Here is a 26,360-nt window from a genome sequence, read left to right as displayed (position 1 = left end):
TGCTTGCCATCCATCTGGGTACAGCGACAGTGCACCACCACTGCTACCTTGCACCCATCCAGGAGGACTGCATCCTGGGGCTTGACCTGCTACAGGGGGCGGGGGCCAGTTTGGACTTGGGCTGGCAGGAGTTGGTGTGGCAGGGAGAGCAACTTCACCTGGTGGAGGGCAGGCCCGGCGAATGTCGAGGAATGCGGGCTTGCTGGAGCTGGGGGAAAAAGAGACAGTGGCGGCAGTCGCCAGGGTGGACCGGGCCTGCGAGCCGGGGAGCGAGCATGCCGGATCCTGCCCCTGAATCACCTGGGGGGCCAGACAAAGCAGCGGTGGTGGGGGCCAACCTTCGAGAGGTTGATGGAGAGGGTGCTGGCATCGGTCCCACAGAATCAGTGTGTGCTGTACCTGGACGACCTGCTGGTCCATGCCCAGGATTTCAACCAGGCCTTGACAAACCTCCAGGCGGTGCTGGCCTGCATCTGCTGTGCTGGCCTGAGGCTCAACCCCCACAAGTGCGAGCTCCTGCAGCAGGAGGTGATCTTCCTGGGATATGTTGTTGGACCGCGAGGGGTGGCTACAGACCCAGGTAACGTCACCGCAGGGAGGGGTTGGATGACTCCCCACACCGTCGCAGAACTGCGCATCTTTCTGGGGTTGGCCTCGTACTACCGGAGGTTTGTCTGGGACTTCGCCTGCCCTGCTGCACCGCCTCACTGACAAGGGCTGCCATTTCGGCTGGGACTCGGGCTGTGAGTAGGCTTTTGGCCGGTTATACGAAGCTCTGGTGGGGGCCCCCATGCTGGCCCACCCCGACCCTCGGTTACCTTATATCCTGGATACAGGACACGAGTTACGAGGGCGGTCTGCCACTTCAGGCTGTACCTGTTTGGGGCCCAGTTCCAGTTGAGGACTGACCACGCATCCCTCACCTGGCTGCTCCACTTTAAGGAGTCGGAGAGGCAGATAGCGCAATGGATAGAAGTCCTGCAGGAGTACGATTTCACTGTCGTGCAGTGTGTGGGATCTTGCCATTGCAATGCCAATGCTCTCTCGCGGTGCCCCTGTGAGGCCATGGACTGCCACTACTGCGCCCAGCAGGAGCAGCGTGAGGGGGGCCCTGGCTGCAGCCCTGGAGGGGCCACTGGGGGTGGGCCTGTTGGACCTGGTGCAGCAACAAGCAGCTGATCCTGACATGGGGCCGGTGCTCTGCTGGAAGGCAGCAAGAGCACAGCCTGTGTGGGAGGAGCTTGCCCCACACCCAAAGTCCGTCAAGGCCCTCTGCTCCCTGTGGGAGGCTTTGTAGGGAAGGGATGGGGTGCTGTGCTGGGGGAGGCGGGTACCCTCCTGTGGTGAGATCCAGTGCCAGCTGGTGGTGCCACAGTCGGTCCATGGGGCTGTGCTCCAAGCGATGCATGGCCAGCTGGGCGTGGGCCATTTCAGCTGTAAGAAAACCCTGCAGTGTCTCTGAGGCCACTTTTTTTGGGGTCTCTGCCACTGGGAAGTGGAGCGGTACTGCTAAACATGTGCAGTGTGCATGGTGTAGAAGGGTCCCCCTGAGCGCCCTCGGGATCCTCTCCAACAACACCAGGTGGAGGCTCCTATGGAGCAGGTGGGGGTGGACATTTTGGGCCTGTTTCCATGCACCAAGGCAAGGAACCGCTACGTCCTGGTGGCAATGGACTATTTCACGAAGTGGCCGGAAGTCTACGCCCTCCCCGACCAGAGTGCCCCCACAGTGGCTAATGCCCTACTGGAGGGGATGTTTGCCAGGCTAGAGGTGCCGGAGGAGTTACACAGTGACCAGGGGCGTAACTTCGAGTTCCAGGTCTTCACCAGTGTGCCAGCGCCTGGGGATCTCTAAGACATGGACCACCCCGCTGCATCCCCAAAGTGATGGGTTGGTGGAGAGGTTCAATCGGACGCTCGCCACCCAGCTGGCCACCCTGGTGTCCCGGCACCAGCAGGACTGGGACCGCCACCTCCCCCTTGCGCTCTGGGCGTATTGGATCGCGGTCCATGAATCTACCGGGTACACCACGGCCTCGCTCGTGCTGGACTGAGCTGGGAAATGCGAACCCCGGTGGACCTGGTCTTTGGCCCACCACCTGGAAACGAGTCGGCACCGCTGTTGTGGAAGGGGCCAGCTGAGGTCCTTGGGGTGGTTGTGCGAGGTCTGCTACCGGGTCCGGTTGCAAACACGAGGGAGAGTGGTGGTCCTGCACCAAGACTGCCTGGCACTCTACTGGGTTCGGGAGGAGGAGCCCCGCGGGGAAGCTCCGGAGGGAAGCCACCGCAGCGCAGCGGCCGCTCATGCAGGGTTCCGTGGCCTTTAGCTAATTATGAATACAGCCTGAGGGGGGTGTTCGATGTCAGCGGGACGCCAGACGCTTCAGGTGTGGGCAGTGTAGTGCCTCGCCTGGTGGTAAGGAGGAAGCACACCTAGGCACTTAGGGTACCGCGAAGCAGGCTAGGAGTTGTAGCTGGGGGGGAGTCTGAGGGTCAACATGATGACCAGCAGCTGACGCTGCTTATGTAAGTAGTGTTATGTTAGTTTAAGTGTCCTCTGTAGCTTTGTAAGTGTGTAGTCTTCTGTTAACGAGTTACCACCCTAAGCCTGTGTACGTGTTCCGTCAGTCCCCTTATGTCTGTGTAAATTGTGTTTGGTTTTGATGGGAGAATAAAAGCAATCACTTGTTTTGTTATCTTGTTTCTACTTGTCCTTTGTCTTGGGTGAACTCAAAAGTGCTACATTAGTGTTAGAAGTGAGATAGGATAGCCCTTTGCTAAGGACAGCGAATTAAGCGGCAGAGAGTATAATGCATATGGTCCCCTTTGCAGGTTGTTCGAGCCGGCTTACCAGCTTGGTGATGTCACCGCCCTTCCCTGTGAATAACAGGGACCACAGCCGCAGAGGGGAGATTTCTCTTTAGCTCAACTGGCTCACCAAATGCTCTAATCTTCCAGACCTGTTTATAGTTAGATTTTAGCAAATTTATACAAAATAAAGTTTGTAATTCAGACATATAATTATCAATGTACTTCCTACTACTCAAAGTCACCTACCTTGCCTAATCTCAAATGTTTCAGAAAGAAAAAAAAAAATCAGAAAGTATTGTGCATAAAACACACCATCAATGGAAAATAACTGTCAAAATCATTGTAAAATCAAAGCAAAACAAAATCTAAGTGCCTGGATAGAATTCAGGTGCTCTGAATTACAGTACATAATTTTCTTCAGCTGCAGGTTTGGTTTCCTCTTTCATCTTCTTCAGATGGTAACGAAACTCATTGATTTGTCCATTTATTGTCTTCCCCAAATCACTTGTTTTAGTTCCAGGACATTTCTTCTTAGTTTCATCTGTTAAAATAAAATGGGGGAGAATACGTCTAATGACTAAACTACTGAAGCTTATTAGCACCAAACTGCTAGTCATTCCACAAATTATAATTAAGATGTTATTTGTTCTGCTTACCTGCCTAATTAGAGTATGTATAGTGAATTACATGGAGTTCAAAATCAAGTGGATTCATGTGGAAGAATTTAACTTTTTTCTAGATAAATAAATAGATAAGCCAAGTAAGTGAATGATCTGGCCGAAAAATAGTCTGGAGACAGTATATTGCATTTTATACACAATATATTTGTTAAAATATCTGAAATATATATTTAATTATATTTCAAATATAATCTTTATAATATATACTTGAACTAAATATTTTACATTATATTAAAAGATATGTCCACATATTTTCCTAGTATATTGCAATATATTTTATTTTCGTAAACCACCTAATTTGTAACGGTATTGTGGAAGATGTAGTTGAAAGTAGCAATCCAAAGTAAACACACAAATCCATACAGGAGAGGTCAATTGCAACAAACTGTCGGATTAAGCACACACCTGCATGCATAATGTAGCTAGCTTCATGCTACTTTAAAAAGTGGACAAGTTAAGATGGTATTATCTGGACATCATGTCCAGCTTTCAGCTCAATTGCAATGAACAAACGTGCGAAAGTTGGAGACCAACTAAACTTGTGCCCAATATGGTGCTGAGGGCTTTCCATTGTTGTTGTTCCAATAAGCACAAACTGCAGGGGCTCTGAATCAGAACATTTCAATTAATCTAATAAGTACGTTAATATTACTTTGTCTGTCTCGTGTTTTTATATAATTGAATGTCCCTGACAATTTAATGTTGTACAGTATTTTAATTTAAGAACAGTATTTGTCCTAAAATATACAGGATAATAATAATTGCTTATACTTATATAGCACTTTTCTGGACACTCCACTCAAAGCGCTTTACAGGTAATGGGGACTCCCTTCCACCACCACCAATGTGCAGCATCCACCTGGCTGATGCGACAGAACACTCACCACACATCAGCTATCAGTGGAGAGCAGAGTAATGAAGCCAATTCATAGATGGGGATTATTAGGAGGCCATGATTGATAAGGGGCAATGGGAAATTTGGCCAGGATGCTGGGGTTACACCCTTACTCTTTTCAAGAAACACCCTGGGATTTTTAATGACCACAGAGAGTCAGGACTTTGGTTTTACATCTCATCCGAAGGACGGCACCTGTTTACAGTATAGTGTCCCCTTCACTATACTGGGGCATTAGGACCCACATGGACCGTAGGGTGAGCGCCCCCTCCTGGCTCCACTAACACCTCTTCTAGGAGTAACTTTAGTTTTTCCCAGGAGGTCTCTGACCTCCTAATTCGTTAGTGCTGCGTCTTTGCTGTTGTTTTCTCGGGGTCATGACGTCACTCAGCCCCCCCTACAACATCACAGGGGAACCGAACCGCTCTTATTCGTTAGTGTTGCGTTTGTGCCGGGTTAGTATCGAATTCAGTATTCCGTTGAAATTTGTATCCCCTTTTAAAGTGCGCATGTGCACTGAAAATCAGAGGTATGATTTGCCTGCTCATGAACACATATCGTATTGTCTGTAGGAGTAACGCACAATTCTAAATTTCAGGTTTACATAAGTATCACAATGATTTACATGTCCCGAACAAAAACAAGACTCACAGAAGCATTTTTTGTATTATTAGTATGACAATTATGAGAAATGAGGTGTTAATCAGCAATTACGTCTTCCTATGCATTTTGTCTTAATGTGCATTACACTAACTCATGGAGAGGAACCGATATAAACATAAAAAGACAGTTTGCTTGGATTTTTTCTTTGCCTGAAATATTTTATCGGTAGGCAGAAAAATCACCTTAGCCATGTTAACTGCACAACATAGTATCCCTTTACTATACGTCTCCTACAGAAGCCACACTCACTCATGTGATACTCCAGGGATACCGTTATCCGCAGTGTGGAATCTGGTATCCCCTGCAGATTTATATGGTTTGTCTGCTAGTGAGACTGTGATAGGCCATTTAGGAAAGTGCAGCTTTAGGGAATTAATGGTTTGATGAGCTACTGTACAGCTGAAGGCTGTAGGAAACCCACGTGAACATGTGAAGAACATACAACCTCCGTGCAGATAGTACCCCAGGTCTGTCTGACTTCTCAAAAAGGAGACTGCTGCGTTCTCAGACTGGCCATTGCAGGTTGACTGCAATGATTCTTTCATGAAGAAAGAGAATTTTTTAAATAAACTATAACTAACTAACTGATAGAAACTATAAGAAACTAACCTATTTTATAAACTAAACAGGGACGGGCCTGGTTAGTACTTGGATGGGAGACTCTCTGGGAATAACAGATACTTTAACTTTTTGCACTTACACATCCCTTCTTGATTGGCACCTCTTTATTTTCTCTTAAATCATCTCTGCTGGCTGTCTTCTTTTTCCATTAAAGCTCGCTGCTCCTCATTCATCTGGTAGTGATGCTGAATCTTTGTGCCAAACAGATTGAAGGTGCACAGGTGCAGAGGGCAACTGTGGTGTTCAGTGCAGATTGAGGGGCAGAACTTCCCACTTTCATTCAGGAAACAGGAGTATTATTTTTAATAGAACCAAAAGGAGAGACAAGCACAACTCACCTTCAGTGTCCAACTATTTTCATAGGAATGGAAAATCTTTGACATTAAAAAGGAAACACAGTCAAGATATTTTTTACATAATGATCAAGGAATTTTATTTTTTATCAGTTTTAATATCATTACAGAAAACATTATAGTACAGAGTTGTTCAATATCTCCCATTGCTTGTTAATTTCCACATGAATGCTGGTTCACTTATATCTGTACATGTTTCTTTTTTATTTCTGTACATTTTTTGATTAGTTGGTTAAAAAGGCTGTCAGCACTTAAGGAGGTTATTTTTTTGTTTAATCAAAAGGTTGTTTCCAGTGATTCCACCCTCACAGGCGGCGGCGTGCCGAGCCAGGTGGCTGCTGGGATGCTTCCGGAATGCGGCGTCGGTAGTGCCACCAGACCCACACGCTGCCTCTTTGCTTTTGGCACTGTGCACATAAACACGACTCACAAGATAAACGACAAGCAAAGCTCTTTGTGAAGCAGTTATGAAGCAGACTAATAAGGGAAATAGCCGTGTCATCTATGCTAATATAAAGGAAGCAGACAGCCTTGCTAGGGGCACTTAGTATCTGCAATATTTTTGGATTTTTATTTTTTTTTTAAAGATGAGAAAATAACACAAGTTTCGCAGGCACCTACAGCTATTTAAAATGCTACTGCTATAAGATCTAGCATTAAACACACTAAGCAATTGCAATGAAAGAGAAAAAAGTTGCCTTAATATATTATTTTACAGAATAAATCTCTTATTTTTAGACTTTTTCTTAAAAGTTATTATATTTATTTTCTTTGAAATACTGTTTATTCAATTCTTTTAATTTGTGTTCAAGATGTTGACTACACTGATCAACTTTATCCAAATCAATAAAAACTAGCTGTGCCGTTGCATATTACAGGATACAGTCAATGATATGTGGACATGCACCGTAACCACTCCCCTCTCAACCATGACATCATAGTCGGCCAATCACCATGACATCCACCACCTCCCCCTTGTGGAGCTCCACATACTGCTCTGTCTTTGGAGGTAGCATCAACAGTCCATTCGCACTGCGCATACTCATCAGGCGGCTACTCATCTGGTTCCCTGCATGAGAGGCACAGAATGCTGGTTTGAAATGTGCTTTTCACTTGGGTATCCTCAGAGTCCAGAGGAGCCCCCAAGCAAAAAAAAAACCACACACATTAGAACCCAAGGAACACAAGAACTACTGATTTTAACCCAGTACTCAAGATTTTACTTCTATCAGTGGGGCTGTTTTGACCAGGTGTAATGTGGATCTGTTTTTTTATGAATGTAGGCAGGGTCCAAATGCTAATGTGTTCGTATGTCTAAATGAAATTTGTCATTCAAAGTGAAGGCTGAAGGTGGTCTTTACCTCTCAGAAAATTGAAGTTTTGCAAGGTAAGGGGGGAGAGGATATTAAACAAAAAACAAAGAGGGCGTGCATTTAGGACTAAAGGCAGGAGACATTTCTATGCAAAAAGAAAGGTGGAGATCAGGGAAAAACTGTCCAGCTATGTTAGTGACACTCAGAGACCCATAATAAATGAGCAAGATGGGAGAAATGGCCTCCTTTCACTTTTACCTGTTCCTGTGTTCTTACTATTTTATGTTTAGATGAAACAAAAGCATTTAGAAATTATTAAAGGAAAACAAGACGAGAGCATCTCACTCATTTGAAACGATGGTTAGAAATGGCTACTCCTACCTGTACTTTGTGCCCATGGCAGTGGTTCTTGGTGATGCCAGGTCAGTATGCAGCGATGGTACTCAGGCCGTGGGTCCAGCTTTACATCACAGGATAACTATAGGTGAGACAAGCTAGAATGAGCTATCTGCAGTGGCAGTGTACTGATGGGAAGAATGTTCATGAGCTTTATGACCCCAGCACTGAGAAGGTATCGGCTACTTCTCCATTCCTCATGAATCCATATGTAATAAGGTAAAATAACATCAGAAACAAACATATGGTGTCTTTACTGGTTTAAAGTTATCTAAACATATACTGTATGTAAACAAGACTTAGTGGAAGCAGCAATATTCTATTAAGCCACATTTAGGCTTAACAAGTGAAGACACTTTTCTGGAGTGCATAGATCTCTGAATCTACCTTTTCTAGGATATATAAACCCTTATGCATTTTTGTTTTGTTTAATGTTTAACAGTTCCAAAATAGCAAAAAGGTCCAAACATATTATTCTCGTGTCCACTACACCACAGTCCTGGCTACCCACAGCAGAAATAAAAAATGTATTCAAGTTCGAAAACCGCTTATGAGGTCCAGTGAGGATTTCCAATGATTCTTAGTGAGAATCAGTATCTTCAAGTTTACATTCCATCTGATCTCTGAGTTTTATACTTCAACTCTTTGTATACTATTGCAATAACAATCATGATTAGAACCACTGCTTGATTTCCTTAGAGAAGTTACTCACCCTGGCCTTAATAATGGTTGGCCTTGGGTCCAAAATTCCCTGCATTTTCCTTAGAGCAGGAATGACAAATAGATTGCAAGTGACCACAGCAGACACTGGGTTGCCTGCAAGAAAAGGAGTAGTAGGACTGAGAGAAGTAATGTCACTGAGGTACAGTAACTCCATACAGAGGACTTGAATGGAGGTAAACAAACAAGATGGGATGTTTGCTTACTTCTGAGATGAGGCATCTTACATTATTTGTGCTACTTTTCCCATTTGCGTGTGTTTATTTTAAAGGTGAATAAACTGGTAAGAGATGGACACTAAGATAAAGTTCTTCAAGAATATTTTAATTGTGAAGTATGAACTCACAGGTATAGTGTATAACCTTTTTAAAAAAAAATGCTAAATTGCCAGTTATTGATTCGGAATAGCCAATTGTGTGTTTTTCCTTGCACCTCGCATACTTGCAGCTAAAACTCCGCAACCTCACACAGGATAGAATAACTCCTTTGACCCCCCTAATTTTGAGTCATTCATTTTTTAACACTTCACAGGCAACACAGTCCCTCACTGACAGCACAATATGTCTGCAAGTGTCCAGGAGGCCACAGGGGTCACTTTCACTGAGGGTCTTGGATGACTAATCCCACCCTTGGAGGTGTTCAACCAGTTGTGCACTGAGATTTGGTGAATCCTGGTCACAGTCAGCTAGTGACATGACCCAGGTTTGAACCTGGATTCACAGAACTCAACCAGTGCTTAGGCACTTGAACCACACTTGGAGTTCTAACTTTTATCCATACAACACTCATAAAAAGCCTATTAATTCTGTCTGGTCAGACAAGCATTTTCCCATGTATTTTACTTTTACTCTACTTAAAATTTTAGTTTTATTAGTGAACAAAGAAGAAATAGTGCCACTAGCCCCTGCCAAAAGGAGGATGTACAGTAGAGTGTTTGAGCAAGTGTTCAAACGAGTTGCATTTTAATTGACTTGTAAACACAATAAGCAGTACTATTAACAGCTGCTAGTTCCAGGAGGAGAATGCTACAGACAACCCCTTTTTCTCCCAGGAGCACATACTTGAAAATTGTCTCAAGCCCTGTCCCTGCACTTGTACACAGTCTTACATGACACAATGGTGCAGGGTGTTTAGTTCCAGATTAATCGTATACAGTTCTACATGACACACTGGTGCAGGGTGTGCACAGCTAGAGCAGTTGTACACACAGAACACATTGTTCCAGCAGCTATGTCACCTTGCAACTCACAAATGGCAACCCACTGAAGCTAAGCAGGTGTGAGCCTGGCCAATACCTGGATGGAAGACCTCCTGGGAAAGCTATGTTTGCTGCTGGAAGAGGTGTTAGTGGGGCCAGTAGGGGGCGCTCACCCTGCAGTCTGTGTGGGTCCTAATGCCCCAGTACACTGACGGAGATACTATACTGTAAAAAGCACCGTTCTTTGGATGAGACGTAAAGCTCTATGTGGTCCTTAAAAATATCAGGGCATTTCTCAAAAAGAGTAGGGGTGTTACCCCGGTGTCCTGGCCAAATTTCCCATTGGCCTTTACCAATCATGTCCTCCTACTAATCCCCATATATGAATTGGCAACATAAAAAAAAAAGGATTGGCAACATCACTCTGTTTTCCTCCCCACTGATAACTGGTCTGCGGTGAGCATACTGGTGTACTATGGCTGTTGTTGCATAATCCAGGTGGTGCTGCACATTGGTGGTGGTGAAGGGGAGTCCTCATTACCTGTAAAGTGCTTTGAGTGTAGTGTCCAGAAAAGCACTAAATAAGTGGATGGAATTATTATTGTTGTTGTTGTTGCAGGGTGTGTAGCTCCAGAGCAGCTGTACACAGTCCTACAGGACACACTGTTGCAGGGTGTATAATTCCAGAGCAGTTGTACACAGTCCTACATGACAGACCTGTCATGTCTAAAAGCATATCTCTGCTCATGCTCTGCTTTAAAAATAATTCCAGGTATCCTGGAATGTTTCTCTTAAACATTTAAAGAATACAGCAAAGCATAGGTGCAGGTTCTGCATTTCCACAACTTTATGAAGATATTAATATTTAAATCAGTTAGGCATGACATGAACAGTGCCATGCCAAAAGAAAATGATTTTTGGGCTTTGTCAGGCCAAAAAGATGAAAAATGCTGGTCTAATCTGCACTGAAAGAAGTCCTCAGCCTTTCTGCACTGAGCAGAGCTGTTCATCACCAATACCTTTATCACATTTCTAGAGAGATAGGTTACCAATGTAACCAGTAATGACTATTGCAGGTTCAGCGCTATGGTATGCTGTAGTAGGTTTAGTCTTTTTAGTTCAGATCAAGTGCAACATGCAGGTCCAGATTCATAACTAATAGGAAACCCAGGCCTAAATATAGTTGGTTCTATCCATAGGTACCCCCTCCAAACCCCACAATTACATAATACATAAAACCTGCTACCAACATGACCTAGAGCCACTATAGCACTACTCTTTAATTTTTGTAGCGATCATTATAATGCTGAAGAACAATAGGCTAATGCAGCACATTCATCTCTGAAATTTTCAGATTTAGTTTCATCACTAAAAATGATTTGTGGTCTCTGATGTTTTGATAACAAACTGAAGAGAATCCCAGAGAAAGTCATATTCACTTGAAATACAATTAATTTCCTGAATTGTGTAACTAAAATTGCATATTTGGTATGAGACAGACAAGGCAGTGTCAGTGCTGGGGGTACAAAAAGGGCCATAGGCCAAGGGGAAATCTGTTACAAATCATCAATCACAAAACACTCATCAAAAAGACACTTTCTCAGAAAACAGAACAAAATGCTGATACATGGAAATCAATGTCCACATTTGCCTTTTTCTTCTCCACATTAAGATAAATTTTGAGTTTGCTTTATAAAAGGTGCAGTGTCCTGTATGTTTTTTTTTTTACTTTTTATTTAGTTATGGAACAGTAACCTTGACTTTTCTTCACATGCAAATGAGTGCTCAGTAGTTACCATTACACTCTTTGTATTTTTACATTCCGTTTTCTGAGCTACCTGTACAGTCAAGCTTGTTGAGCAACATGTATAGCCACCTACTTCCACGCGTGGCAGTGGGAGTTTGCTTGCTTGGCTCAGAGTCAAGTGGTGGCAAGCAGGCTTCAAGGAAGGTGGAGCCTGTGTCTCTGAAGCTGAAATTACCTTTGGGGAATATAAACAGACTGAGCAGTCACCGCAATCTGCCCCTCTGAGCACAGGAGCGGGAGGGGGAAGAGGGAAACACAGTGGGGAAAATGTGGGGGTGAAAATGCAGCAAACTGTCACCAAGGACTCAAACTTCAGCACAGTGCAACCCCATTATTCCCTGTGTCTCAGTGAGTACTGCAGTCTGGTAACCATAAGGGTTCCCTGTGTTTGCAGGTATTCACATTCAGCTGAGATCACTGAGAATAGAAAGCTAAGACTTGAAATGAATGACATGTAAGTTAGGGAAAATATAATTAAGTGCCACTCTAGCTCCAAAAATGTTTGCAAGGTTTATTTGTGAAATGTATCGACTGAAAATTAAAGAAAAATCCACAATGGCAGTTGTGATTACTACTTGTAAATGAAGTGTGCTTTCACATTATTTGTGACATTCTTTTGGGGCTGCAAAACACTTACAGAAAACAAAAGATGTTTTCCACTATTTGAATTTGATTTCTCTGTAGTACACACTCAGGGTGTGATCCGTGAACAAACACTTTTTTTTGGATGCTGAAAAAGTCATTTAAGGGGTCATGAACATAAACTAAGATCGGAGCCAAACCTGTATGATACAGTATGTAATACAGTACTTCACATATCAGCACCTTAGCACATTTTAAAACGCATACAATGAAAGGTGCATTTAGATACCTGAAGAAATCCCAATAAAGGGAGATCTCTGCTGTATTCCCAGATCACTCTATTCTTAACTCATGGCACTTCTCAATAATGAAAATAAATCTGGTGAATCCAGGTTCCAGTGGCTTATTTTAAGAAAAGATGAATACTGAAGACTGAACCTGGAGAGTCTGGTTTCAGTCAGGGACTTCTGCTGAACTAAGTCTCAATATCAGCTCAAACTTGGACCATTGGGCTGAATGGAGAAGAGCAGTTCTTTTCAAAAGAATCAAGGGAGACTGGTGTTGCAAGAAAACTGAGAAAGCGCCATTAGAACTTCAGATAGCACACAAAAAAGAAACAAAAAAGGAAATGACTGCACCCAAACCATGGCAAGAAACATGGACCTCTCAAATATCATAAACCCACCAGATTTCTTCAGTGTATGGGGAACCAAGCACTTAGGGCTGTAAATGTCTTTACATTGACACCACATGTGCAATCGCCCAGTTGTCAGGAACATACTGAAAGATGATTTATCCGACTAGATCACATTTATCTGTATCTCACTTATCCATTGTCTGTACTCTTTGCACGACTGGATTGACAAATGTGCATTGCCAGACATCATGAATGGTATTCTGCTTTTTAAAGTTCCTGGCAGACCGTTTTGATGAAACTGACCCAGGTTGAAATTTCCAGTCAATTGATCTGCAGCTGCTTGCCTGTTTTGACAAATGAATGTCTGCTTCGATGACTCTAGTCTATATCTCTTCCATGGGTGACAGAGGCTCAGCCTAGGGATCTATTTGAAATAGTAGTGCTTTTCCAAAGAAAAGCTGAAAAAAGCTCTTTAACAGGAACAGGATTTTTTTCCTTTTAAGAGGAAATAGTGCGCTTAGTCTCGAGGCAAGGTCCTGCAAGAGAACACTAAACAGCCGCGTGAGCATTTAATGTTGTCGCCACTATTAGTGAACGCAGCAGTTGTAAATTGTATTGGAGAAGCATTCCCATCCGGCAGTCAGAAGAGTGAGGACAGAGCGTTATTTCTGGTCTTTGGGTGCCCTCTAGTGGTAATTAGCGGATTTTGCGGGAGAAAAAGAAGTCCGATGTGGCACACTTTATACACTCACTTGTCAGGAAATGCCAACACATGGTGCAGTGTTAGAATTAAAACTATTTAGAATTATACTGTATCTAAACAATTTTACATCACTTTTATCATTATGGTGAATTTTATAGTTGAAGCTTGTACAACTAATAAGCCTTAGAGAAGAGTACTACAATGTTAATATGCATAAGTGCCTAGCCAATGGAAACCCCACTGCAGTGATCTTACTCAGGGATGTAACAAGAAAAACTACCCTGTCCCAGCATCCCTACTGTCCCTGCTAAGCCCACATCACCCAGTTACCTGTGGGGCTGATACAGCCTGTTCAGCCATCAGCAGCAGAGGCTTCTGCACTGTAGTGAGGGCCTTGTATTTATCCACTACAGCCATAGACAGAGTTTGGACTAGTGCCAATTTAGAGACTAAATCTGCTTCTCAAAACTGTTGTACTTTGTTGTGATATACTAGAGATACTGTAAGTATTCTTGTTTGAAGATAGCTTATTGCCTCTGAATTAGATAGTGCCTGTTATAGTTAAAGCAGAGAGCTTTACAGGATGTCACTGGAAAGCTGTGTGCCACAGGAAATTCAGAAGATCCCATGGCTCCTGAGGATGAAGGTGGCATACATTTATTTAAGAAGTACAACTCAGGATATACATTCTGATCTACCAATGGGAAAAAGATGAAGTGTTTGCACTTACTCATTATGCACTATAACATAAAAAGCGCCTGGTTCAATAATTAATGCCATACTGACTAGACTGCACTGTGATGTCTTGTTGAACACTTCATTTAAGAATTTACCAAAACTTGCGATTTACTGTGTCTCACTAGAGGATAGGGTCTTGCTAGGACCATGGTCAGTGGGGCTGCTATTATGCAGTACGGAACATGAACACCAGGTAATATCCAGCCCTTCACAATGAAAATGCTGGAACCAAACACAATATCTACTAGCAGGAAAGGCTGGAAGGCCAGACCTAAGATGTGTATGACATGACAAACATAGGGTGGTACTGGGTCATTGTTAAGGTTTACAGGGACAACCTTGGCTCAGGAGCTTTGTCAAAGAGACTTTTTTACATTCTCAAATTCCCTCCTTACTTGATGCAGCTTCCTGACAGACTAAAAGGAGAATCATTTCCCCTGACTGGCAGATCAGTAGATATCATTTAGGTTGTGTGCCAGAGTGGAAAGTCTAATGCGCAGGGCATTTGCATTTTAAACATTTACAGTAACTGCTAAATAGGTGATGAAATGTTCACAAATATCAGAGATTTAATGGTTCATTATTTATAGCTATTTAGAAATTTTATCCACTATATGTTTTAAATACATTTCTTCTCAAAAGCACACAGAAGTCATTTTGTAGTCTTTGTACCACTTTTAAATCAGGATTGGAGCAAGAATTAGCAATGTTTAAAATGCAGGAGACAATACTACTCAGTGCTCCATTTATAAAACCAGAATTAGTTTAAATAATATTATGACACAATTATCACAATTGTAATCCACAACTGAAAGCCAATAAAACCAAATCTAAGATGAAATAAGAGATGATTATTGGAGGATGGCAGCCATATGAATTTCACCATATCTGAAGGGTGATGTTAGATCTCTAAAATATTCCAAAACAATAAAATGTTAATCTATTTGTATTTGTTCGCTTCGCTGGAATCTCACTAAAATCAAACAACTTCAGAGTCAAAATGAGTCCTTCCTTCATACCACTGAAATAAAGGTTGATCAGGTTCAAAAGTGGAGAATGATAATAAGTTAACCAGGGTCAATGAAATACTAAATGATGACTATATAGGACACAGCACCTTTAATTTGAGAATTTTCATTTTCAGTTAGACAACAGTTTAATTTCACACTTTGCTTTTGGTGACTGTTATTATATAAATAAGTGTACTTCCAACCAATTCTGAGATAAATTTAAGAATGACTAGCATTTCTGAGAATGCTTTACTAGATTTGTAGCAATATATAAACTGGCTAGTAACTGTAAAGTTTGCTAGAGTTGTTCTAGGTTTCTTGTAATTATGCAAAGCAGAACTTGTAACCAGGGTTGCAAGGATATGAGATATTTTTGAAAAATGCCAAATCACCAGAACTGCATTAGTTCCTACATCAACCCTAAATACTGCCTAATCTTTACATTCTATTGTAGGTTTTATAGTTCGAATACTGTTATATGTCCTACAAGTTATATTAACAAGTGTTGATTAGAAACCACTGGCAATGCTTGTATTATAAACTGGTTAAGAAAAAGGCATGGGGAAGCATATTAAAGTTGATTCAAAATACTTTAGCAATAAAAAGAAAGGTGCAGTAAGTCCTGGAAGCAGGCTCTAAGAAATCTGTTTCAAAGTCTTTTCTGGAATAGTCAATGAGGGTAGAAAAAAACAGACTATAGGACGAAAGAACAGCAGAGTCACTCAAAACACACATACTGTAATAAGAAGGGAACAGGGATAAAATAAGTAAGGAAAATACAGACACATGTGTTTCAGGTTCCAGGAAATACCACTGTTACATTGCTTACTATGACTACTATAACATAGAATTACATCAATATTGTTTAAAGCACACAGTGAAACATCAGTATTCTCAAGGGTTAAGTACCAAAAGGTTTTTGTGGATGGCAAATTCATGAATGCAGGAATTAATATCTTGTGGGAAAAACAGAACATACTATCTAGGCTAGGCTCATGAAACTAGCATTTCTGTTGTAATATTTTTGTTTCAACTTTTAACAACAGGATTTCAGAAATAGCAATTAGGGTGGTAGAGTGGTGTTGTGGTTACCATTGCTGCCTTGCAGTGCTGGGGCCCTGGGTTCAATAATGGACATGGGTTCTATCTGTAAGTTCTCCTCCAGCTTGCTTAGGTTTCTGCTAGGTCTCCGGTTTTCTCCCACAGTCCAAAGACATACAGGTAGGTTAATTGGCTTCTGGAAAAACTGGCCCTGGTGGGAGTATATGTGTTATTGTCTGTGTATGCCTTGCGATAGACTGGTATCCCACCTGTGGTGTATCCTGCCTTTCTCCCATTGTTTGCAAGGATAGGCCTGGCTCCCCAGCCACCCAGTACCCAGTTAGAAGATGGATGGCTATGAGTAATCATTAGTACTAAATAGATTTAATGAAAATGAGTACTTAAAAACTTAAAAAAAACCATTGACTTCCTACTATAATTCAAGTTATTTGAAATGAAAACAAATAACTTAGATCACTGTTATATTATAGCTTACTCTGTATTAGTACTTTTTTCATTCTAAATAGAGCTCATTTTATTTACTTTTTACATCTTGTTTTTTATTATAAATGCATCACTACTGTACTGTAACAAAGTTTAATATAGTATAGTAATAAAAAACATCTTTTTTATGACATGCAAGAAATGAGACTGTTAACATAGGTGACCATGGAGGTTTTTTTAATTTAACATTCCGCTGCATCATATACTGTACAGGCACTACTCTTATAGAAGATCTACACATAACGCACATCTAACGCTTTCCTGAAGAAAACTGAATAAAGCATAATACATGATGCAATTCTACAAAGATATGTTAACTGTTTGTTAGCCAGGCTATATCTTTACTACACGGAGAAAATAGATCAGTGAGATTAAAATACTGTGGAAGTGGGTACCCACATTTATGCTCCTACTGCGTCGCTCATGAATAGGTGAATTTGGTGGTCACTTAATTTATGAATATCAAGGTTTTACTGTATATGAAATACTAGTTGCTATTAAAGTTGCTATAGAAAGTCCTAGATGGATTAAAAGAAAACGACAGCACATACAGTAGGATTTTCAGTGTTTTTTTGCTAGAGAGTTAAATTTGCTCACTGCACATGTTTGAAGGTGAACATCTAGCAAGACACAACACACATGTGTGGAAGAGAAAGCTAAAGATTTCTCACTTAAATACAGCTATGAAAATTTAGCTAAAGTCCATTGTAATAAAGAAAAACAAGCAAAATTTTATAACAAATTTACCAACTACAAAAAGTTCAGGGTATCTAACCCTTGAGAATACTGAGCTTTTATTTTGTGCATTAAACAAAGTTTACAGTAATTGCACCAGATTTCAGTTCACCTGCATACAGTTCAAACTGCCACCCTGCTGAGAGTACATTAAACATGTTGCAACATACAAACACACAAATACCTGGAAGGGCAAAGATTAATTTCCTAGCACCATCGATGTCCAAGGTTGCAAAGGTTGTAGGGAGACTGTAGGAAAACAAAGAGGAAAAAGAAAGAGAACTCTATTAGATTGGGGCTGTTCAAAAGACAATGTGCTATGACACAAAAAAAAACAATAGTTTATGAGAAGTGGGAAATCTTTATGTAAAAGCCACCTTTTGAGTAGAGAGAATTTAAAAAAATGAAATTTCCAAATCAGACAGTAACACTCAAATACTTTGATCTTCATTGTTATTTTTTAAAATGCCTTTAACATTTAATAACAAATGTTTAAACGTTATGTTTTGATTGTTGATTTTATCCTAAGAAATTTCAATGTTTTTAAATATTGTAAAAAGGACTTTGTTCTACTTGAGACATTTATAATGGGTTATAATTTACATCCTAAATGTAAAAATGCAAAAGGATGTGTGAATTATTTCAGAACTACCTGTAGATATGCTGTGTTACTAAAATTAGATTTTATTTTGGAATTCCATGATTGCTTGACAAAAGCAAATAAGCTCTATTTGGAGAGAGGAAATGTGGAAAAAATTGGATTGGATCAAAACATAATGAAAGCTTTTAGTTATACCAAAGTGCTCTGGATATATTAATGGACACAATCTGGAGGATGCCACTCCCCAAAGCATAGTGTCAGCTTTCACCTTATACTGGTTTTGGATTTCTGGTAAAGAGGGAAGAGTGGTTCCTACTGCTCCATTAACTTGGCTTGTATTGCTGAGAAGCATACACTCCTAGCCTTGTTCTCCTAGTTCTGCTAGCCTTGCAGAACCTTGCACTTGAAAAAAAATTACCCTGGTTTCATAAAAACCCGTCCAAAGTGAATCTGGGCATGAAGGTCGATATCCAGCACCTGCTTCAGATAATCCTGAAAGGAAACAGGGAAATGCTTCCTAAGAACAAGAACACTTCCAATCATACAATTACAGCAAGAACAGGTAAATCAAAACACAAGGTCTGCAAACCAGTGGTTAGAGAATCCAAATGCAATGACATCTTAACACATAATGTTTTCTGCAGTACACTCTCACTGGATCCTTCATGTGTAATTTACTACTCTGTGTCCTTCTTTAAATTTTTATGGGCTTTGTGGCCTGTTGTTACATGTTTCTGTGTCACACTAAAGGGCAACTAAAATTACTACTGTCAATGACAGCAGACTGCAAATCCTGAAAGGGAGTTAAAATGGAATAATGGAATTCTTCTGGCTTAGTGAGACAGTGAAGCAGAAACCAGAGAAACTTTCCTAAGAGATATCGCCAAATGAAAATAACAAAGAGGCACTTCTTTACACATCTGGAACAAGCTATGAGTTATTGAAGTGGACACACTAGCTTGCCACAGATCATTAAGCTCGTAGCAAAATGAGATGAATGGCATCTTGTTGTTTTGACTGTGGAGTCATGTGGGATGTATTTGGTGTGAAGGTGCTCTCGACTGAGATTGCTGCCTCAGTAACCACAGCTGAGAAGAACGAATGTTAATAAACCTCAGCTGTAGGAGTGGTTTAAGAGCACACTGAATGCTTCCCTGAGACAGATTGAGCCAGGACATCTGCAGATGTAAGAGGACGTGGGAGATTAGGTCTCCTGTATGCGGAGGTTCAGCAGTGAGACAGCTGGGCTGAAGCAGGATAGCAGCAGGTGTGAGATGCTCCTGGTGCGGGCGCTATTGGGTGAGTGATGACTATTGGGTGACTTACGAAACTGACACAGAAGGCATGGAGTGGGCAGATGCACTTAACAGAAGCTGTGTGAGGTAAGCAGTGGTGCCTAGACAGGGGTTCAAGGTGCGCCAGAATCTGTAGGTGAGGAAAGCGCAGTGATGGTTGGGGGCTTGGAAGGTGTGCCAGAAGGTGTGGGACGTGAGAATGAGGCACCGGAGATATATATATGTACTGTATATGTGTAATTTTAATTAGGGAAAGTGTGTTGAATCTTTGCATGAGGTGGCAAATAAGAATGTTAAGCAGTGTGTGAGACCCATCCTGGTGGTGTCACGAGGTGGCGCCAGCGGCTGGAGGTGGACCTGGAAGTCCAAGGGCTGACTGGTGGTGAGAGAACCAGTAGCCATCAGTGGGAGCAGGAGGCTCTGCGTTGGTGGCTAGGAACAGAGAGGCTCCTAACAAGTCATCAAGGTGAAGCTCGATGAGCCCTAGTAACCGTGAGCGAAAGGCTTGGAGAGGTGAGGGATCCCAAGCTGGACATTGGCGTGGTTGCGGTGGAGACTGGGCTCTCAGAGTATGTGATTCCTTGTGTTCAGGTTACCCTGAGGAGGAGGCCAATGTTAACATCACTCTGGAGGAGAGTGTGTGTACAGGTGCAAGAAAATTCCCCAGCAGACTGAAAAGGGGCATTTCCAGAGTATTAGACATGCCTGTTAATGTTCAGGTAGCAGCCCAATACCCCCAGGGCATCACATTATTTTTTAATGATGACAACATTAGCAAAACTAAAATTTTTCCAGGTTTAAATAATGTTACTTTTTCATCCAAAACAAGGCTTTCTAAATGAAAAGTGTTAGTCTACCTTGGCCAGGTATGAGCTCTCCTGTGGTCACTTAAAAGTTGCTGTGTTACAGTAAGTGTAAAGAAACAAGACAGAGCACACTCAGTGACCCACACAATCCTGAGGTATCACTGCCTAGAATAAATCCCAGCTTACTTACTTATTTATTGTTCTAGATGTGAAATTTGCTTTGCAGGCAGGTAAAAGACATAACACATTACAAACACATTAACAAATAAAATACATACATGTACATGTATGATGAGAAAAAATAAATAAAAATAATTATATAAATAAAGTAAAATACACAATCAATTGTCTAAATTAAGCAGGTTGATAGCCGTGGGAATAAAAGATAATTTAGTTCTATTACATTCTAGGTAGACACCCAGATGAAAGGAAATACATTATTCAAGGATTAAATTAATTTTTCAAGGAATGTTCATGACAGTCAATGCTTATGTTGGTCAACTGCAGTATTTGACGTAGATGTATGAAAGCTTTATCTACACAGCTTATAATTGTGCTTGCTATCTTCACAGTCTTGCTTATTCTGTTTTTATTAAGTGTATAGTATTAAGGTTACAAAACCAGGTTAATGCAGTGAATATTAGGATAGATTCGGAGATTGGAGAATTCAGCAGGACAAAGCAAAGGCAAGGATCACACTAAACAGTAAGATCACCATCTTGGTATATTCATTTTATAATTGATTCTATTTTAATATAATACCATTTTAATAAATTAATCAAAAGTAGGCATATTAGCAACTTTGAAGCGTTATCAATGGCACACAGATCTATAAATAGAAGAGAAAGAGTTAACTCTTGGCATGCCACTTCTGAAAGCTTTACAACCGATGATCTAAGAAAACAGGAAATTAAGGGAAAAAGAAAAATAACTTCAAAGGTTGGATCATTTGAAAAAATGTCTACATTTGAATGCAATACTACAACTGAGCACAAGATGGAAACATTGTACTGAAGATTTCTGCAGGAATAAGGACACAAGAATTTAAGTAAGGTTACAAATGAGAAGAGGCCATTCAGGAGGTTATTCAGTCTATTTAGCTAGTTTTGTACTGTACTTGCTCCAAACTCCCACAACCCTTAGGGTTAAGAAATGCCTCCTGTTCTCACTCCTAAATGCTCTTCCATGTAGTTTCCACTTATGTCCTCTCATTTGTGTCTCACTATTCTTTTTGCCATAGGAACATGTCAATTCCTATGAGGACTTTGCATATTTATAATAAGTCCCCTCATAGATTCAAGACTAAAAAGATTGAGTACCTTGAGCCTGTCTACATAGGACATTCATTTAAGGCACAGAATGTATTGGATTGCTCTTCTCTGGAATGATTCCAGAGCAGCAGAATCTTTTCTAATGTAGTGTGTCAACATAAACATCCAAGTCTAGCAAAACCTTGCAAACCTTGCACTTGTCTACATTAAATATCATCAGCCAGGTGTCTGCCCTGTCTATAATTTTATCTTTGAATTTTATTAAAAAGTGTATTTCAATTACAGAAAAATAGCTGAGCCACAAATTAACTTATACTGTATATACTGTAAAAAGAAAGTGAGTTCCTTCCTGTTTTCATAAAAAGACCACTACTGAAAATAATTATTTTAAATAGCCTAATACACAAAATAAACATAACATTGTATATACAGTTTTCCAAAAGCATTGGGACAGCAAAAGAAAAAGTATTTTTGACTGTAATTAATGATAATGAATGATAAGTCTAAATTAATATATGTTTAATTTATGGGTAATTCCATGAGTAATATTATAACGAAAACATACTTTGATCTAAAATGATCACAAGCAATTGGACATACAGTATTTACTTAAAACAAATTTCAAAGTGCAAAAGTCAGTCGTTGGTTGCAGCCATTGAGTGTGTGAGCCATTGAGCTAAAAAAGCTGTGATAATTTTGAGATGCTTTGCTACAGCCACTTTGAGTTACAATATTCCCCTTTCTTGGGATGTTTGCACACCTTTTCTGTGGTATGTAAAATTCATGCAGAAATGAATTTAAATCTGGAAATGTACAGTTGTGCATGAATGTAAATTACATTTGTCACTATGGTTCACATTTTTTACCTGTAATAATAATAATAATAATAATAATAATAATATCACCTTTCGTGCTTTTGTCCATCTGGCATGGACAAGGAAAAAATATTACATGTGAAAATACACACAAGACTACAAATGTTCTGTTTTTTCCCCAATTCTATATTACGTGTTCTTGCAATTGGTGTTCAAAAACACATCACTAACTTTTGTCACTTGACACCATATTTAGGAATAATGTTCAATGTATATATAATAAGGAAAGTTCATTCTTATATGACTATTTTGAATAAAAAGTCATAACTAAAATATATCCTGATCTAAGTAATTTTTCTAATTTTGTCATAGTTTCATTTAGAGCTTTGAAGATGTGAAATCTAAATGTTTTAATCTCTTTTTCTGCCCTCCTACAGTACCTTCTCTCCCATGGAAACCCCTCCTGATGTGATGATGACATCTGCACGGCTGATCCCTTCATTGAGGGCATTAAGCAGGTCGTCAGGACTGAAAGAGAAGAGAAACAAAATGCTGATGAAAACCTGATGAATAAATTAGATAAAACAGTTACAGTATCCAAAGTTTTTGGGTTTTAATTTACTTCAATTAATTTGCTCTTTCTACATCCAAATAAAATCAAACTAAAACTCTCTAAGTGTTCTTCTCTTTTCCAAATCAACATTAATTGGGGACAGAAAATATACATCTGAAAAATGTAGTTGCAAAGCCTCTTGTTTGTCAATGGCTATAAAAGATAAAACATTTTTGGTAGATTGCTATTGTTCTCTACATTGCATTCATAAAGCCATTTGATACCTTGTTAAGGGTTTAAAGACGTCAAACTGGAAACTGCATACCTGCCGGGTTCTATTTACAGTACAAAGTTGTGGTACCAGGGCCTTCAGGGCCATCAGAGATTACAGCAAAATGTATTTCTCTTCCTCATACCTAACATATAATCTTCTGTGCTGTGAATCACTCTGTGCTATCTGTGTAAGAATAGATTTATAAAAATGTATTCAATATGAAGTAGAAGGGTATCCTATATCACACCTATTGTACATTGAATTTTTGACATTCCCTATTTCATCTTCGAGGTTTCCAAATAACTGATACTGCTAAGGAAATCACAGATGAAAACTACCAAAAACTGGTTGCACCGCACTTCATCTGAACAGATGGGTAGGTTCTCTATATTTAAAAAATAAAACCTTTCTGTCAAAAAAAACTAAAACATATCCATTTTCAATTATAAATGGAAGGAAAACAATAAAGAGTAAAGAATTAAGACTGAAAAAAATTTGAGAATTTCAGAATCTAGTACGAATATGGGAACAGAAAATTGGTTCTGCGTGTATTGCTTTCTATTTGCATTTTCTAGGACTCCTTTGGATAATGTGTGTTTTCTTGAACTTAAAAGTTTTGAGAACTGTACTAAACCTTTTCAAATTTCCAACTGTTTGTTTTCATGGCTCGCACAGATGTCATCACCCAAATTTTGTGCAGCTTTAAGGTAAGCGTTTGAATACAGATGAGAAATGAAAACAAATGTGAGAAATCTGTAGTGCATTTCTATTATATACTAAAATAATTCTCTCCAGAATTCTGCACTCCAGCAATCCTTTGCAATTGCTGGCCATGGAAAAAAAACTGTTCTAAAATATGAGAAGGCTCAGTACTGATGGGATTCCCAAAATTTTACAGAAACACTTTCTGGACATTGCATGAAAATTACAGGAAGGGAATGTCTAAAAATGAGTCATTCATTATGGTTTTCACTGATGCTGAATGAAACTTCTTTCGTTCAGCCTGCCAAGAGAGTTCCAAAGATAAGGCACAAGTTTGTAAAATTTGGCTAAAGATTTCAGTAGGCTTAATACTAAAATAAATAAAAGCATAATTATAATATCCAGACAAAATAAAGCAAATCTAATAAAGAAAAAAATAATACAGCATTTCCACTAGGCACTTTGGGATTCACTTAAAGATGGCTACCTACTGTACCTCCAGGTACAGCACATGAAGCATTTTCCCTTCATCTAAGATCAGACAAGATTCTAACACCATATAAAGGTTAACAACTAAGCCTCATTAAGACCAATACACTCATGCATCACATTTGTAATCAGGTTTTAGTTAGCTTTAATTAATTAATTAATTAATAAAAATTAGTAAATCTGCCAAGTTTCAATTGAATTGCAGCAGTGGTTCCTAGGATATGATTTTAAAAAGGCTTTGAATACGAGGGTTGAACTGATCTTGGATGATGCAGGATCCGTTATTTTCACTAATGATCAGCTCTAGGATACCTGCTAATCCTGTCTTTGACCAGCACCAGTCTGATATTAGGGTAGAAAAAATATTTACACTCACTAGATCTTTCCATGCATGCAAACCTAAATACATTTCTAAATGTCAGCTCTGTGTCCCAGGACACTGGATACAAATTTACACAAAAGCTGCAAATTGATTGGGGTATTTAAAGAGATTGGGGAGCAGTGCACTGAGAAAAATGTCATTTTTAGATGGGTTTTAAAAATAATTTTAAAAAGCCTGTTTACAATTATGTAATTGTACCATTAACAAAGACGTTTTGTGAGTTGCAAAGTGACAATTAGAGTTTACTGCCATGCTGGGAAATAAATAAGAGACATATTTTATGCCTTCCTTTTGAATTTCTGTTAACAAGGCTACAACTGTATTTGCTTCACATTAAAAGGGCATTTTAATGTCAGCTTTCAATGATGTTTACAAAAGGCGAGAGCTCCTTGTCCTGATCATCCATGAAGACCAGATTCGAGATAAGTATTAGAACATTTTTAAGAACTTGCCCTTGTTAGGAACTTTCCTTTGTAAAGAACTCCAAGGTTAAAAACAGTCTCTTCTGGTTAGTGGATATATTTTTAGAATGAGGAGATAGATTCTCATTCATTTTATAACATTCGGATTTACAGAGAGATTTAACTATAGGTCGTATTAAGTTTGGTTTAGAGGGTAGTTTTATCTCTTATTTTGCCCTTTGTGGGCATTATATAAGAGTCTGAATGCTTGGTAGCATTCTGGGATTTTTCTGGGTGGTCAGGATGTAGGCCTCTTAGATGCTTTGTGTGTAACTTGTGTGCTCTAGATTTATGTTGTGTGTTGTTTAATTTGTTATTGTCATTTTTAATAAAAATTTGTTTAACTGAATTATTACTCTTTTCACCAAACCTTTGCCAGAGAACAATGAACTCAGGTACCTCCAACTATACTACTACTTGGGTATATTCTTGGCAAAATCTTTACAAGTTGGGGGGTTATGATTTTTTATTTTAATTACTGTTTAATCTGCTTGATTATTTCTGATATTTCTCTATGTGGTAAGCCCTATTTGTAACAGTATCAATACAATAACACAATTTATGATAGCTGAGAAAATGGGATTAGACTGCAACAAAATGACACCATGAGGGAATTCTGGATTAAACTCCACTTCTTGTGCTTGATAAACCACTGGGAAACAATTTAATTGACGTAATCTAATTTGTAGAGACTTCTTTCTCTACTGACAAAGTATTGACTTCATCATCTCATAAAGTAGTCTCTCCAGAAATCTGCCAAGTTTTTTTTCTGAAGTTCTGCTCAACTTCTAAAAGAAAGTACATGTATAACTTAGTGTTGTCTTGCAACGTGTGCTAAATAAAGTGTTGAGTATTTAAAGTTAAAATAATTTGGCTTACTCTGCTTGGCATAAGACCATAGGTCATATAATGAACCCCCATGCAGACAGAGGAGTGACCAAGGGACCATTATTTCCTATACGGTGATAATGTAGAACATTTGTGTCGTTATTTCTGAGCACAGGCAAGTGTATTAGAAAGAATACAGTGTCTTGGTGAGGTCTGAATAAAATTGTAATGATACTACGCATTTTATACTACTTTTAATCCCATAAAATCCTAAAGAGCTTTACAACTAGAAGGAGCAGATGTGCAACTCCAGTCAGGCATGCAATTGTAATTCTGCACTAATACCTAAGCCACACAGCATATGTGACCCACATTAACATACGGTAACAAGTGAGCTGCATAGACCATAGCATAATCCCAAAAATAACAGATAATTATTTTCATTCTGGGAGTGTTTGCTTTGCGAGAACTGTAAA

General features: G+C 39.9%; 1 protein-coding gene across 11 annotated transcripts in view; it reads right to left on the bottom strand.

Annotated features, from left to right (window-relative positions):
- Nucleotides 1–6,077: 6,077 nt before the first annotated feature.
- The window catches only part of gphna (gephyrin a), a 475,089-nt gene continuing 454,806 nt past the window's right edge, over nucleotides 6,078–26,360 (bottom strand). For 5 of the 11 annotated variants that reach the window (XM_088924523.1, XM_088924514.1, XM_088924515.1 and 2 more), the window contains 7 exons: nucleotides 22,636–22,723; nucleotides 18,427–18,500; nucleotides 17,592–17,656; nucleotides 11,531–11,632; nucleotides 8,445–8,548; nucleotides 7,718–7,814; nucleotides 6,078–7,092 (listed from right to left, as the gene is read on the bottom strand). In XM_088924523.1, coding sequence (XP_088780649.1) covers nucleotides 6,959–7,092; nucleotides 7,718–7,814; nucleotides 8,445–8,548; nucleotides 11,531–11,632; nucleotides 17,592–17,656; nucleotides 18,427–18,500; nucleotides 22,636–22,723 — 664 coding nt within the window. In that variant the 3' untranslated portion in view covers nucleotides 6,078–6,958. The remainder of the gene's footprint in view (nucleotides 7,093–7,717; nucleotides 7,815–8,444; nucleotides 8,549–11,530; nucleotides 11,633–17,591; nucleotides 17,657–18,426; nucleotides 18,501–22,635; nucleotides 22,724–26,360) is intronic. The other 6 variants (XM_088924522.1, XM_088924516.1, XM_088924517.1 and 3 more) reach the window with 2 other exon arrangements.

This window comes from Atractosteus spatula, chromosome 9, assembly GCF_055471065.1.
Source record: "Atractosteus spatula isolate fAtrSpa1 chromosome 9, fAtrSpa1.hap1, whole genome shotgun sequence".
Lineage (NCBI taxonomy): Eukaryota > Metazoa > Chordata > Actinopteri > Semionotiformes > Lepisosteidae > Atractosteus > Atractosteus spatula.
This window is presented reverse-complemented; position numbering and strand designations above follow the sequence as displayed.